The 14,123-nt window shown below is 42.7% G+C and overlaps 1 protein-coding gene across 10 annotated transcripts in view; it reads right to left on the reverse strand.

Moving 5' to 3' along the window:
• znf536 (zinc finger protein 536) overlaps positions 1 to 14,123 on the reverse strand; it is a 229,003-nt gene that overhangs the window by 67,983 nt on the left and 146,897 nt on the right. For all 10 annotated transcript variants that reach the window (XM_051379884.1, XM_051379881.1, XM_051379878.1 and 7 more), the window contains 2 exons: positions 10,567 to 10,725; positions 1,606 to 3,378 (listed from right to left, as the gene is read on the reverse strand). In XM_051379884.1, coding sequence (XP_051235844.1) covers positions 1,606 to 3,378; positions 10,567 to 10,725 — 1,932 coding nt within the window. The remainder of the gene's footprint in view (positions 1 to 1,605; positions 3,379 to 10,566; positions 10,726 to 14,123) is intronic.

A 14,123-nucleotide genomic window follows, 5' to 3' on the forward strand; every position in this document is an offset into this window, starting at 1 on the left:
CCATCCTAGAGATCTGAATGGCGAATATCTATTTCTAGGAAGTTGGATACATAATAACGCGGTGGGTTTTCTAATTACAATGAAGGCCTGGCTCAGACTAGGACAAACTAACAACATGTAAGAAAGGCTTTTGTTCCATAGAGAAAGCCTTATCTATAAAGGTCAAGCATTCCTAGTTGCAAAGGGAACTGCCCACATGGCATAGCTTGCTTTCACTGGCTTTCTGATTAGACAGTAAGTAGGGCATTCTCACACAAAGGCATTTCTCTATTAAATGAAACATATATCAATCTTGTATGGTTAAAATGCTTTCATGATGTTAAGATATGCAGAGAGCCTGGCTCCATGACAACGGATAATATTTTGTCAGATGGAAAGGTCAGATGAACATATGTAGCAGCACTGCTTCATTAACAAAGGGGTCACTGTTATTATAGGTTAATGTATATCTTTATGAATGTATGCCTGTAAACATGAGCTGTACATTTCATAGGCAAGTGTGTCCAAGATGTCCAATTATTTTATTTTCCACAAAAATAAATTATATTTACGATTGTGAATTATCTATTGCACCATATTGATGCTGGGAGAAAAAATTTAATTTTTTTTTAATTTAAAAAAGTAGGATTTCTAGATTACATCTGGCAAAATTGCCCAAATCCAAGCTAAGAGACAGCAGTTGACTAAACATTGTACATCAATCCAGGTAACTACAAAATATAACACTTAAATAATTTAACCATTTATTTCATTATCTTTGCTAGTTTGAATGAAATGTGGGAAATTGCCTACTTATATGTCTACATTTCCAATCTGATGGAGTTGTCACTGAGCTCAGCTAACACTGCCAGAGATAACTATATTTCTCTTTTATGCATTTTCTGCCTCTGTAGTGTGTATAAATCAGTGTTTCAAAGCTCAAATCCAACTTCGGGTTTTTACTTTGTTTCTATAGAGACACTTTAGCAACCACCCCTAAACAGTGAAAGAGCATTGTAAAAACGAGAAAAAAAGAAAAAGGACTTCCTTCTTCAGTCTCAAGGAGCGGCTGTAACCTTAGCAGAATCATGAAAGTTGACAGTTCATTTTTCACAGGGTCATAGATCGACGAGTCTTATAAAGTAATGGGCTTTTGGGAGCCAGCTTTATGAGAGCTAAGATAGTTAAGAGACATGTGCAGGAGGTGGCACGGGGAGCTGAGGTCCTGCTCTGACTCATCTAGGGTTATTCCCTCCATGCTGTGGAGCGGGAGGGAGGCGCTGCACTCCCAGTAATATAAACGTGTAATAAAGATTAATCTGTTGCTAGTCGCCAGGCTGATAGCTTCTAAACTTGCTTGAAATAAGGCTGAAATCACTTCAGAGCCAATCTCGAGACCTTTAGTGAGTGTCTGAGATTCCTTTGTGGGTGTCAGGAAAAAAAATGTATATGTGTTTGTCTTGTGTGTCTGGTGTTTATGTCTATGCAGTGCTGGGAAAATTTAATTTATGTTTCAAACACGTGTGCATTCATGAGTTTTTATGTGTGTGGTTTTCTGCTGGTATAGGTGTCTGTTTTTTGTGCTTTACAGCAGTTTCAGTGCCAATGGGGGGTTAATACACTCACCAGGTGCATCTGGCCTCTTCATGCCCCCTGTGGATGCTCCACCTCCCAGGCCATTGAATGCGGGGAGGTTGTCATTGCTGTAGGCTCTGAGGACAGACAGCATGTTCATCTGCTGCTCTAGGTGGGTCTGCTGCTCGGCCTTCAACAGTCCTGGAGGACCTCCAGGAGACAGGAGGCCAAGGCCCTGCTGCCACTGCTTCTCCAGCGCCAGAGCTTGGTTCTTGGGTTGCGGAACCAGAGAAAGTGGTTTCATGGCAGAGGAAGATGCCGGCAAACCAGCTCCGCTCCTTGGGGGCAGAGAGGAGTCATCTTGGAGTTGTTTGGGGTGGTTCTGGAGGTGGTCTGAAACTGGGCTTTCTTCTTCTTCTCTCTCCATGTCCATTGGCCCATGCTCATCTCTTTCTTCTTCCTCTTCAGCCACTCCTCCTTCCTCTTCCTCTTCATCAGAGTGATTCTGTTGCTGCTGTCTCTTCGGGGTGGTTGAGGGGGTATCACTGGCACTGCGCACCCCAGCCTTTACAACCTCATCTTCTGATCCAACCTGATCCTCTTCAGTGTCTCCACAGGAGCCCCTCTCACCGATCTGGTCATCACCGGCTGAAGATGCTCCTCCAAAAGCCTGGCTAGGTAGGTCCAGGCTCTGCTCTATTGGGGCTATATACCCTTGAAGGCCCTGGTTTGCCCTCGGGGATCCATCATACAAACCACCAAACCGCCTGTAGAAGTCACTCTGGAAAGGGTTATAGGGCTGGTCCATGTGGTTGTTCCAGCCTCCCTGGGTTTTCTCTCCATCTCTGTCTCCATCTTTGTCAAGAGCCACACCAGAGGTCTTGGTGTTGGAGGAGTGAATGGAGGAGGTTGTTGGAGAAGCCTCTCCATGAAGCTCCTTGCCTGTATCAGACCGCTGCGGTTGGGCCTTGCCCAGGTGGTTGGCCTGGAGGTGCAGAGCCATGAGCTCCAATGAGGAGGTGGAGAAGGAACAGAAGAGGCAGCCATGCCATGCCACATTATCGTGGATGGTGACTGAAGAGCCAGGGAGAGAACCAGATGCAGACTCAGGCCGGACTGACACAGACAGATCAAGGGGTTCATACTGGGACCCAGGTTTGCCAGGCTCTGAGTTCTGTTTGGCTTCAGCCTTTTCCTCTCTTTCCTGCTCAGCTGAAACAGCCCGCTTTGCTTTGGGCTCACCATTATCATGGTAGCAATGGGCCTGGAGCTGGACTGGACTCTGGTTGTCCTTCATATCTTTCTTCATGGAGCTGAGGACGAAGTTGTCCATGAAGGCCTGGAGAGAACCTTGAAAGTGGGCTCCGTTTCCCATCATGCTTTGGTAGGCCCTGCTTAGATCGGAGAAGCTATCTGTCGCTGTTGAGACCAGGGAGGAGGGGCCATCTGCGGTCTTCATGTTCTCAGCTGAGACGGCAGAGTCAAATCGGCGGTCTCCACGCTCCCGCTCACGATCTCGGTCATGCGGTGACATCATGCCAGCAGACGCCCACTGATGTGGCAGCAATGGACCTGCCCTGAAGTCTAGGTTGGGAGGCATGCCCTTGAAAACATTACGGAGGACGTCTGGTCGGGCAAAGATTCCGCCACTGGCTGTCTTCCCGTGATCCTCTTTGTGGTCAGAAGAGGGGGTGTGGCCAGAGGATGGGCCTGAGGTGGTGGAGCCATTTTGGCGCTCACGGTGATGGCGCTCCAGGTGGTACTTCAGACTGGCAGACTGGGTGCCGGCATAGTCACAATGAGGGCACCGGTAGGGTTTCTCTCCTGAGAGGCCAAGAAAGAGACAGAGAAACAGAATGGGAAAGACAGGGAAAACAGTGAATAATTAACCTGATTATTAGATTGACTGGATATCAAAATCTATTTATTGGAGCAGGGAATGTGGACCCTAGGGTCATGTAACCTCCCTGAACAAAGAAAATTAGGTCAAATGAGTAGAGCTCACAAAAAAGATATGCATTTCATTAACTAATATGAAATAGAGAATATTTAGCAATTGCCTCGCTTTTTTCTGGCATCAAAACATATGCAATTTCTAACTCCTGAAAAAATGATGAGGGAAGAAAGTGAAAAAATTTAGTAAGTAGAAGTTTAAAAAGAAAAGAATAATCACAGAATTAAATACACACTAAATAAATATATAAATAAATAAACACAAAGTGATAATGAACAGGATCCTGCATTCAACCAACAATCCCATGTCTTTCCTCTTCCACAGACATCGGCTCTGCTCCACTCATACGTGCGCATGTGTTGTTGTGTGTGTGTGTGTGTACTGGGACGAGGGTGGGGGTATGGAGTAGGCATCTGAATATGGGTCGATCCAGCTCGATCCAGCCCCGCCAAGTGAGCCATCACTCACATCAACACCATAAAAAACATTTCACCATATGGTGCTTTCAGTCCACTACAAGAGATAATATTTTCAACTGACAACACGATGCTATCTGTGTTTGCACGGGTAAGGGCTGGGGCTGAGGGTGCGGCTGCTGGGTCTGTGTTTGTGTGTGTTTCTGTGCATCTGTGCATGGATGTGTGTGTGTGCCTGCAGTGGGGTCATCATGCCTCTTTTCTGGCCTTGTTTGCTGTCTGTCCTGTGCCTTGGCGATGAGAGTGCAATTTCTCGGACATTCCCTATTTGCAGTTTATCTTGAGAAGCATAAATCAGCCGCGCCATGAGATCTCCCCGATGACTGCCACACTGCGGTGCACTGAGAGCAAAATATGGATGATACACTACGATGCAAAAATAAGTCAATGAGTATTCAAAAAAAATAAGAAAAGAAATGTGCAGGAAACATATGTGAACCACATGCTTGTTGCAGTGAAGCCCTATGATAAAGAACAATATGATTCACTACAGGACACACAGATCAAAGAGATTTATATTGTGGTAAAAGAGGGGTGAATCTGTCGTGTAACATTTACATATATTTATTTATGCTGCGCATCCATATTCATGAATATTCTTGATAATGGTATAACACCAGCATTATTCTGAATTATTCCAGAAGTGGATCTTCCATTGGAATGATACTTATGTTGAAATAGAACACATCCTGCTAGCAATTATAATAGGCTTGGAGTCTGAGCCAGATTTGGATTCATTAAACAATGAACAGAGAGGAAAAAAATGCTAAGCTTGATTTTTTTTTTTTTTTTTAATATATACATATAAAAAGTTACCAGAGTAGAATTTCTGTTATAGGGATAACAGTGAGTGTGGGAAAAGAGAGGGGGTGTGTGGAAAAAGAAATAAAAGGGCATGCTTGTATTGTTTTGTGTATGCACATTTCTATATATACAGTATATGGCCATAAAATGTTTAGATTATACACATGGAAACCATTTTATAAAAGGGAAAAAAAAGGCATTGTTACGCAAGGCTGGTTTGAATGATTTAAGTCGGGCTGTGTAGTAAATCATGGATATAATTAGCAAATGGCATACTGCTCAAGTAATTTATCATTATTTAGAGGGCACCATTCCAGAAAAAGACTCTGCGATCTGCAGACCTACTGCAGAGTTCTCAAATACAGGGCCACAAACACCAACTCAATACAATATTGATACAGGAGAGAAACGGATAGGAGGGTATACAAAAGAAAATTGAAGGTGGAAATGTTGAAGAGAGCAGAGAGAAAGAATAAGAGAGACCAAAAAAAAAGGAAAAGGAGCATGCAGAGAGACAGATAGCCCTGACTATAGATAGAAAGACAGTGATTTGATATCTTTTCTCTTACGCTAGAGTGGCTATGAGGCATAGAGTATATTTAAAATAAACCATACGAGATGAGCTTTTAACCCAATAAGTGCTTCTCCTGTGAGCTGCCGAACAGAGGCTCAGTGCTGATTTAATAAGGAAACGTCCCTGATGCAAATGATCATTCTCAATTCCTCTAACTGGACAAAATGATATTCTAGGAGCCAAATTAGACAGAAATTAGACTGATCTGATCTTTTTTTTTCCTCCTCTGTCTTTTCTTCCCTTATACGAGGTTGTTAATGTTCATGAGGGGGGGTTAATGTACCATCTACATATCTAAAATGAGAATGAAAAGCACAGAATATTGTATGTTTGACACTCCTTTGATGTTTACAGGGTATGGCAAACTGAAAATAAATACAAACGCACTCAGAGAGTTATCAGTTTATTACAGTTTTGCATTAGAATTAAGCATTTAAATATATCCGGAGCGAGGGAGACAGACGACAAGTACATTTTCTGCATGTACTCGTGTTTACGTACGTGTGTGTACACCATTTGGAATGTGTGTGAACACATGTTTATGCATGCTTGTGAGGGCCTGAGCTGTGTGTATGTACGTGTGTGTGTTTGTGTCTTAGAGGGCCATTTGGACTGGCTAAGACATCTGCTCCATCATACGTCAGGGGCCTGGTGTGACATCTGGGGAATATACTGTATCCTGCCTTGCAACATTACACACAATTTACTGCTAAAGGTCATTATGTACCCGTTAATCCACTTTTAATTGATATCAGCGCAAACAGCACAACCTCCCAGCCACATGACAGATCACTGCCGCCACAAAGCCAGAAAATTGCTATTTGGGAGTTAAAAATAGAACGGTAAACTTTTTTGCTTGTGTCCGTCTTGGCTTTGTTGAACTACTTTGGACATTCTGTTCCCGACAAATTGAATGATAGAAGGGCAAGAAATCCACCACTGCAGCTTTCTTAGCTTTGACGTGAAAAACTAGAGCTCATAAACATCTAAGTGACACCTTTGTGGCTATAAATCATCCTCCTCCTGATTGCTGCACTGGGATCTGCTCCTCCGCAGTATGTTTGCACTTCATGTTGCATGTACTGATTTCATCTGGCTTTGTGTGAATTGTGACAGTGCCATAGAAACAAGTAAAGATAAATACCCCAAACCTGTACAGAGGGGCAATTAAAATGGCTTAATAGATATGACATACTGGAAGATGAATTTCCATTTGGCCGGAAGGATGGAAAAAAAACACACCAGTTGGATGTTTGAGGGAATGAATAATGGATAGAAGCTGTTTTACATCTGTTTTAAGTATATCTGCTTCATGGTTAGTGGTGAATTGAGAATGCCTCTAATACTGTCAAGGTTAACAGTTCAATTGCCTCAGAGGGAAAAGCGACACCATAGATGCACTCAGGAACTTTATATAAATGTATCCACTCAATGGCAAATATGATACATCAAAGGATAAGGCTGGCATTTTCAATATTTTTTCTTATTATCAATGAATCCCATGAATAGAACAACAATATCCATCCAAGCCTATTAAAGAGGATCAAGATAAATCTTTGAAAACAGCTCACAAATATATTGTCCCTTTGAAATAAAATCCTAAAACAGCTGGTAGTTTTTGGCAAATGTTACTCAAACAGGAGTAAATGTGTTGGGGGCTCTTTTTACCTGCGGATTAATCCCCATTTGGTTCTCTGGTGAGTATTTACAGCACTAGGATGGTGTATGTGGGATTGACTCAAAACATATTACAAAGACTGTGTTCCTTGTAATGAATTAACATGTCACCCAGTGCTAGAGTGTGTCTCATTGATGTGTTTTTAATAGTGTTTGGACAACAATAGAGCTCTGTGCACTGAGGAATAAGATATATCAGGCTTTGACTACTTGGTAGTGGGATCAATTCATTGTTGGTTTTGGTCCTTTCATGGGATTTGTTGACAATGAAAAATATATGTTGAATATTGCCAGCCTTATCCTTTAAGTAAGAGGTTAGTGGTGAGTCGAGCATGCTGCTAATACTGTCAGGATTAACAGTTCCATTGCCACAGAGGGGCGACTCACACCATAAATGCGTGATATATGCATGAACTTTGTGTATCAGCGTGCACCAAATGGCAAAAATATATTAAATTTAGCAGTGTCATTGTCCTGAAGATACTGTATGAATTTGAAAAAAGAAAGCACTGAGAAGAAATGCATTAGGAGGGAGATACTCAAATAAAGAGGAGAAAAGGGAGGAAGGAGGAGGCGAAGGAGTGAGAGGAATGGAGAGGGAGATCACAGGTCCCTCTTGATTCATCCTGATTACAAGGTTAGGTTAAGGTTAAGTGACATGGGCAAGTCCTGCCTCTCCCCTTTCTCTTCCTCCCTCTCTTTGTCTCCCCCCCTCTCCTCGTTTAAAGGTGAGCGGGGACTCTTATTGGTTATGCGGCCCTGCCTGAAGTTATGTGTGGCTATTGTCAAGAGCGAGGACCTTTTTATTTTTTACACACAGCTGCTTACTGCTAAATAGTGCCTTGTCCAGAAGGGGACAATCTGGGCCTCTAATTGCTGTCACTGAAGCCTAGATTCATTATGTGACTTTCCCATTAAAATGTGAGCATTAATTTGTATAATGAAATATCACCCTCTGCAGTGTGTTCATTAGCTGTGGCCCCACACTGTAGCACCACAGCCGCACAATGTTAGCTACCTAGAAAACTGTGGTTAATTTTGCTAATGGATATTTTCCCACTCACTGTTCAAGAGGAAATTAATACTGTAACATTAGCTCTTTAACTTTTGGAGAAATTTAAATTCACTTCATTCCTTTCAAGCTGGTGTTAGCCGCTCATTAATCTCTGCGTTGCGTTGCACAATGCTGCCTCGACCGCAACTCCATTGTGTCACTCACATTGCATTAGGATGAAGGGGAGCTTGGCTGTCATCTGTGAATTTCTCTGCATTGTCGCCAGAGCACAGAGAGGATCTTTAGCCACTGTAAAAGTCATCTCGTGGATGTAATCAGGATGTCACAGTGGAGCTGGTATGATTAGGTTATAGGAATGATTTAAAGGCCACATGTTGGGGATGCATCAAGCTGTTTTTCTCTCCACGTGCAGGAGACTATGCTGAGGCTGTGCTTAGAGGGGCCCACATCCAGAGATGCATTCCATTCCAAAAGACAACATCCTCAATAACCTTTCTCACTTTTACTCCAGGGCTAAAGATTAAGCCTTTTATTTTATTGTAATTTTGAGATATGAATGGATACATGTAAAATACACTGTGTGGATGAAATTAGATGGGCTCACTTGTCTGTGTGTGTTTTGCCAAATGAGTAAACGCCAGGCCTGGGTTGGTTGAGGTCTCTGCTTCCTCCATGATGAAATATGGCCCTCATGGGTATCCTTACTGTACTACTCAAAGCAGACATAACTCACCTCTCTCACCATCTGATAGCAGATGCCTCTTCCTGAAAACCACCATCATGCCTGGCTGTGACCTGGATGCACTATTTAACATAGGGACGCTAATTATGTGAGTCTACACCAGACGTATTAGCATTCTACAGTACAAAGCTCTTGCTCTGATTCTTCTCAAGATCTAGGGTATAGTATGTGTTTCTTATTAAGGAAAGCTGTGTAGAAACTTAACAAAAAGGTCACGACACGACACCTATGTATAAAATACATAAATTTTTCCCAGTTCATATGATTGTGTTGGGTCCAGTGACAAAAGTCTATACTATCTTATCAACAATATGTCCAATGCCAACCTTCAGTGTGTAGCGAGGTGGAAAACAATGGTGTGGGAGTCTAACCTACCATGTTAGATGTTACAGAAATCAAGAATATGAAAAACATTCGCGTTGAACATAATCCAGGGTTTTGCAGAATTAATAATAAATAAATATAACCCTCCCTTTATTATTAGCATTTCCAGCACTTGGATTGGAAGGTTCCCAAATATCACAATTCACTCATTCCAGTTTGGAAACTCCCTGCGAGACAAACTGAGAGGTGGAAAATCACCTTACAAACTTACACTTTACACACGAGGCCCACCAGCTAGAACCAGGCGTCCTTGCTGTAAGGTGACCTCCGCGTGGTCTAATTGTGACTTTAACCTGGATAGTCAGTGGGGCGTTTGTACCTTGCAGAGGGTTAGAACCCTGGCTACTGTCCACAGTCCACATCATTACTCTGACTGCAGCCTTAACCTCCCAGTAACAACCAGCGGACAGACTGTCACAAACTGCCTGAGCCCTGGTTGGTGAGATGTATGGGCAGAGCTCAGAGGGTTAGGATGCTTGACTGAAAAATAAAGCTAAATCTATTAGACACATCCTCTCACGCATATCCCTAAACTGTGGACAGGCCGGCTTTGTTTTGGCTAGAAAGTTATTGAGAGTTAGCGAGTGTGAAATTGCCCTCCGAGTGATGTCATCGGAGGACACTGAACCCTTGTTGTGTTAATTAGAGCTCAATGAAATGATGAGTATGAAAAAAAACTGAATAATAACAGGGCCATAAGCCTCAATGAGGGACACTGTTGGAAAACGCATATTCCTACATGTAAATAGTTGTATTTATTTGTCTTTATGTCAATTTGAAGAGCATGCTTTACAATCTGACTTCTGATGAGACTGCACAGAAAATATCTGTGGACTAAACAGGGTAATGATTTAGGTGAGAATTACAGTATGTGTTAGTGATGAACTGGGATCACTGGGTTCTTATGGTACTGCTTATTTTCAGAACTTTGTGATACTGTGATTTGGAAACTGTGACCATCTGTGCACTTAATTTTGATAGAGGTAGTCTGTACTGTAAGTAGGTTTCTCATTCCATTTTCTTTTCTTTCTTTGTGTGTCTTTCTTTCTAGTTTTGTTTTTAATCTTGAAATGTATCTTAACATACTGCTTTTTAGTCTGGCATTAAAACAAATCCAGATGAAGGGCTTCCCAGAGACAACAAATGCAGTGTCAGTTACAAAAGTAATATGCAATCAATTCATTTGCATCATATCCATCATATCAGAGGCAGATAGACTCCAATATCTGATTAGGGCAATATTCATAAACCAATATGTCAGGCTAACCCCAGAAGGAATGTCAGTACAAGCAGTGGAGTAAATTTTGCATGAAGTACAATAAATGTTTAATTGCTGGAGAAATGCGGTCCGTGCATTGCAGAAGTGATATCGGTGGATGTACTGACCTGTGTGTATCCGCAGGTGGACTTTGAGATGATGGGAGGTGCGGAAGGACTTGCCACAGTAGGGGCAATCCTTGGAGGACGAGCCCAGACTCCGCTCGCGATGCTGGGACAGAGACGGCTGAATGCTCCCCGCCGCCTTCCCCAAGTCCTCCCCGACATCTGGAGAGACAGCACAAGGAGGGAGAGACAAATGGAAGGTGTGTTGAGTGCCACTTCAAACCAGCCCTCCACACATCACAAAACAACACGTTCTTTTTTTCCCCTTTCCTTTCTTTCTCCTCTGTCTGTCTCTCATTGTCCCCCGTTTTTCCCTCTCTCAAATGTGCGAACACCACACAAAGTCAAACGCATCAAACGGGTTCACGGGCCGCGCTATTTTCCTCCCTGACAGAACGCTGACAGTTCATAAGCTTTTCAGTTTCTTTAGAAACACCATAGTCCTGAGATACACCCCCCCTCCCCCCAAACACACACACCCTCAACACCACCGCCACCTGCACCACCACCGCCTCTCCTTTCTCCTCCTGTTTTTCTTTTTTTATCCTCTCTATCATCATCATTCCTATTAAGCATATGCTGGATTGCAGTGGAAATTAACAATGCAAAATAAGACAGGAAGAAAGAGAGAGATAGATTTGGCTATGTCAGCATCGCAGGATCTCCTCGCATCTCCTCCTGCGACCTGATTTTGACAGGTAGCTGTCAGAGATATGATAGGGTGATAACGGTTTTGACCCCGCCCTCCGCCGCTTCCTCCGCACGCCAAAAAACGATGATGCACAGTTTAGTGCAACAGCAGTCTGTTATCAACACAATCACCTCCCGAATATGAATCTAAAATGACTGACGACAACCTGGGAATGTGTTGACAGCAGCATAATCTGAGGTGAGGGTGTCATCCTCAGATTGTACACACTGGCCTTGCTGTACGGGTGGTTAAGAGCCTGTGATGTGCTGACAGTCATGAGTGCAGAATTTAAAGGCCCGAGCGACACAGTTTAGTTCAAAACAAAGGGGGGAGAAAAAAACTTGAAAGAAACAAAAAGGAATACACAACAGATGCTTGATATGTCTTGTATCTTGTAGCTGTTAAATTAAAAATATCTGTACCAGTTCCAATAGCATTTGATGGACGTCGCCGTGCAGGAGGTTCAACAATGCCGAACTGTCACGACAGATTTTACGGATTTTATTGCAGTAAAAGAATCATATAAAACGCTGGGTTTTTTTTCTTTTTTTGTGCATCAACATTTATTCATCTAAGTATACTGGCAGGAAGGAACTGGAGAAGTGATGAACTTTGAGGTCGAGAACAACAGTGACACTTATCTCTTCTTTGCTGAGGTGAAAGAAAAGAAAAAACAGATGTACAGATGAAATATAGCCATGACTGATGGCTACATCATTTCATCATAAACACACACAAACACAGTCTGTGGCCTCCGCTGTGAAAAATTATTTTGCATGCCAGTGTGCACGTGAGTCAAAGAAGCACAAATACAGTTAAAAAATGTTATTTATTTTCTAATCTGGCGCATGATTTGGTATGTGCGTAGGGAGGAGGGGTTGGAGGCCAGAAAAAGAATCAAAATCGAGCAACCCACTTAGGCAACCACGCCGCACAATACGGAGCATTTTTTAACAGTAGCCTAATCTTTTCTTTTCTGTCGCCAACCACCCCCCCCCCCCCCACCCCACCCCATTCCACCCCTCCTCTGTCGGGGAGTCAAATAAGGTTTACAGAATGGAAAGACCCAAGTCAGCAAGTCCTCTTCCACACTGACACTAAACACACAACTCCATTCAGCAACGCCGCTATCAGGCTGAAGGCTATTTATCACAACTGAAACTGAAAGGCAACCTAAATGTAAGTCAGTGACAATGTGCAGATACTAAATACCAGCTGCTTCTACTTGGGCTTGGCAACTGTGTGGTTTAATTCTGTGTACTAGGGAGGAGAAAGAAGCCGGTTAGGCTTTTAAAAGCAGATGTTAAACTGTGGATCTTGGTTTAAAATGATCTCACTTTTTGCATGATTTTAAATGATGTGTGTGTGAGAGAGTAAGAGAGGTGGAGAAAAAAATCCTAAACAGAGGGACATTTAACAAGGTTGTCCATTATTTTCACCTGTGACAGGGAGCGGGGATTGACCCTCCAGAAATTGAATTAAATGACAACTAATAAAATTTATTGAGTTGTTAAAATGGAACATTGAAAATGGTTCTGTGTTTCATTATATCTACTTAAATCCACTCAAAAACTGCAACATTTTCATGGAAATTCTGTATTCTGTAGTATTGGCCTGCAAGTTACGACATATTGCATAGCCTGATGCAAATTGCACTAAACACAAATTGTATGTAAAATATCACAGGTGAAAATATAATTTCCTGCATAATTTCAGCACTATGTGAACACATCAGCTGCACCTACCCGCCCCCCCTCTTTTGCATTTTCATTTGAATGCATTTAAAAGACGGCCTGTAGACAGAAAATAAATAAATAAAAGCAAGTACAATTCCCCCAGTGCTTGGTCCAGGACTGCACCATACTGTAGCCATAGTCGCCTCCTCATAAACATATTTCGAGCGGTCTACTGTACAGATCCCTTTTTGGCAAAGATTCCCCAGATCGTGTAACAGACAGTGGCCCACCTGCCCACCCCAGATGGGGCTAAAATTAAAAAATCCAAAACACAGATTAGAAGCAGGACAAACACCAGACCACACTTCCAAACGAGTACACACACACACACACACACACACACACACACACAACACACACACAAGCTCTGCATGTCTGTCTCTCTCTGTCACACACACACACACACACACAGACACACGTCCTTGTGTGTCAGGGTTAATAGTGCTCCTGTAAGAGGAAGACACACTACTGAGAGGATGAGAGTGTGCTCTCCTGGCATATAACAGCCCTTCAATAATAAATGGGCTTCACACATTCCCACACACACACACAGTACACACTACAAAAGAAAGGTAAAACAGAACTTTGGGACGTACTTCCTTGCTCCTCTGAGTGTGTACGCACGTGATGTGAACCTATGCACACGTGCACCTATAGGTACGCATATGTCTGAGACTGCACGTCACCGGCCGGGTGTCCAGCGTGCTTGTCTTTAATCAGTTGACTGATCCGCAGCTTTTAATGCGGCTGTTCCAATTACTGTAAAAGTCATCCTGCTCCATATAACCACAAATATTGACACTTTATTGCACAACACATTTATGACATTTTGAAGGTCACCCCGTATATTAGGCATCATCGTTCACAGCTGGGTGTGCAATGTGGGGAAAGACTCTCGATCGCTTGTTGACACCCAGCCGTAACTATCCTCCGAGTATTGATTTTCGCTCTCCATCTTTCATCGTTTTTTTTCATGCAAAGGAGATTCACTGTAGGACACGCAACATTAAAGTGATTGTCACAGGTGAGCCTTTGGCTTTTTATGTAAAAGCCTGTAAAGGCCACCTACTATTATGCTTTCACTTTGCTCACACTATCGTACAATTAAGAGGACCTGATGTTTTTTTTGTACT

Source organism: Dicentrarchus labrax, unplaced genomic scaffold (genome assembly GCF_905237075.1).
Source record: "Dicentrarchus labrax unplaced genomic scaffold, dlabrax2021, whole genome shotgun sequence".
NCBI lineage: Eukaryota > Metazoa > Chordata > Actinopteri > Moronidae > Dicentrarchus > Dicentrarchus labrax.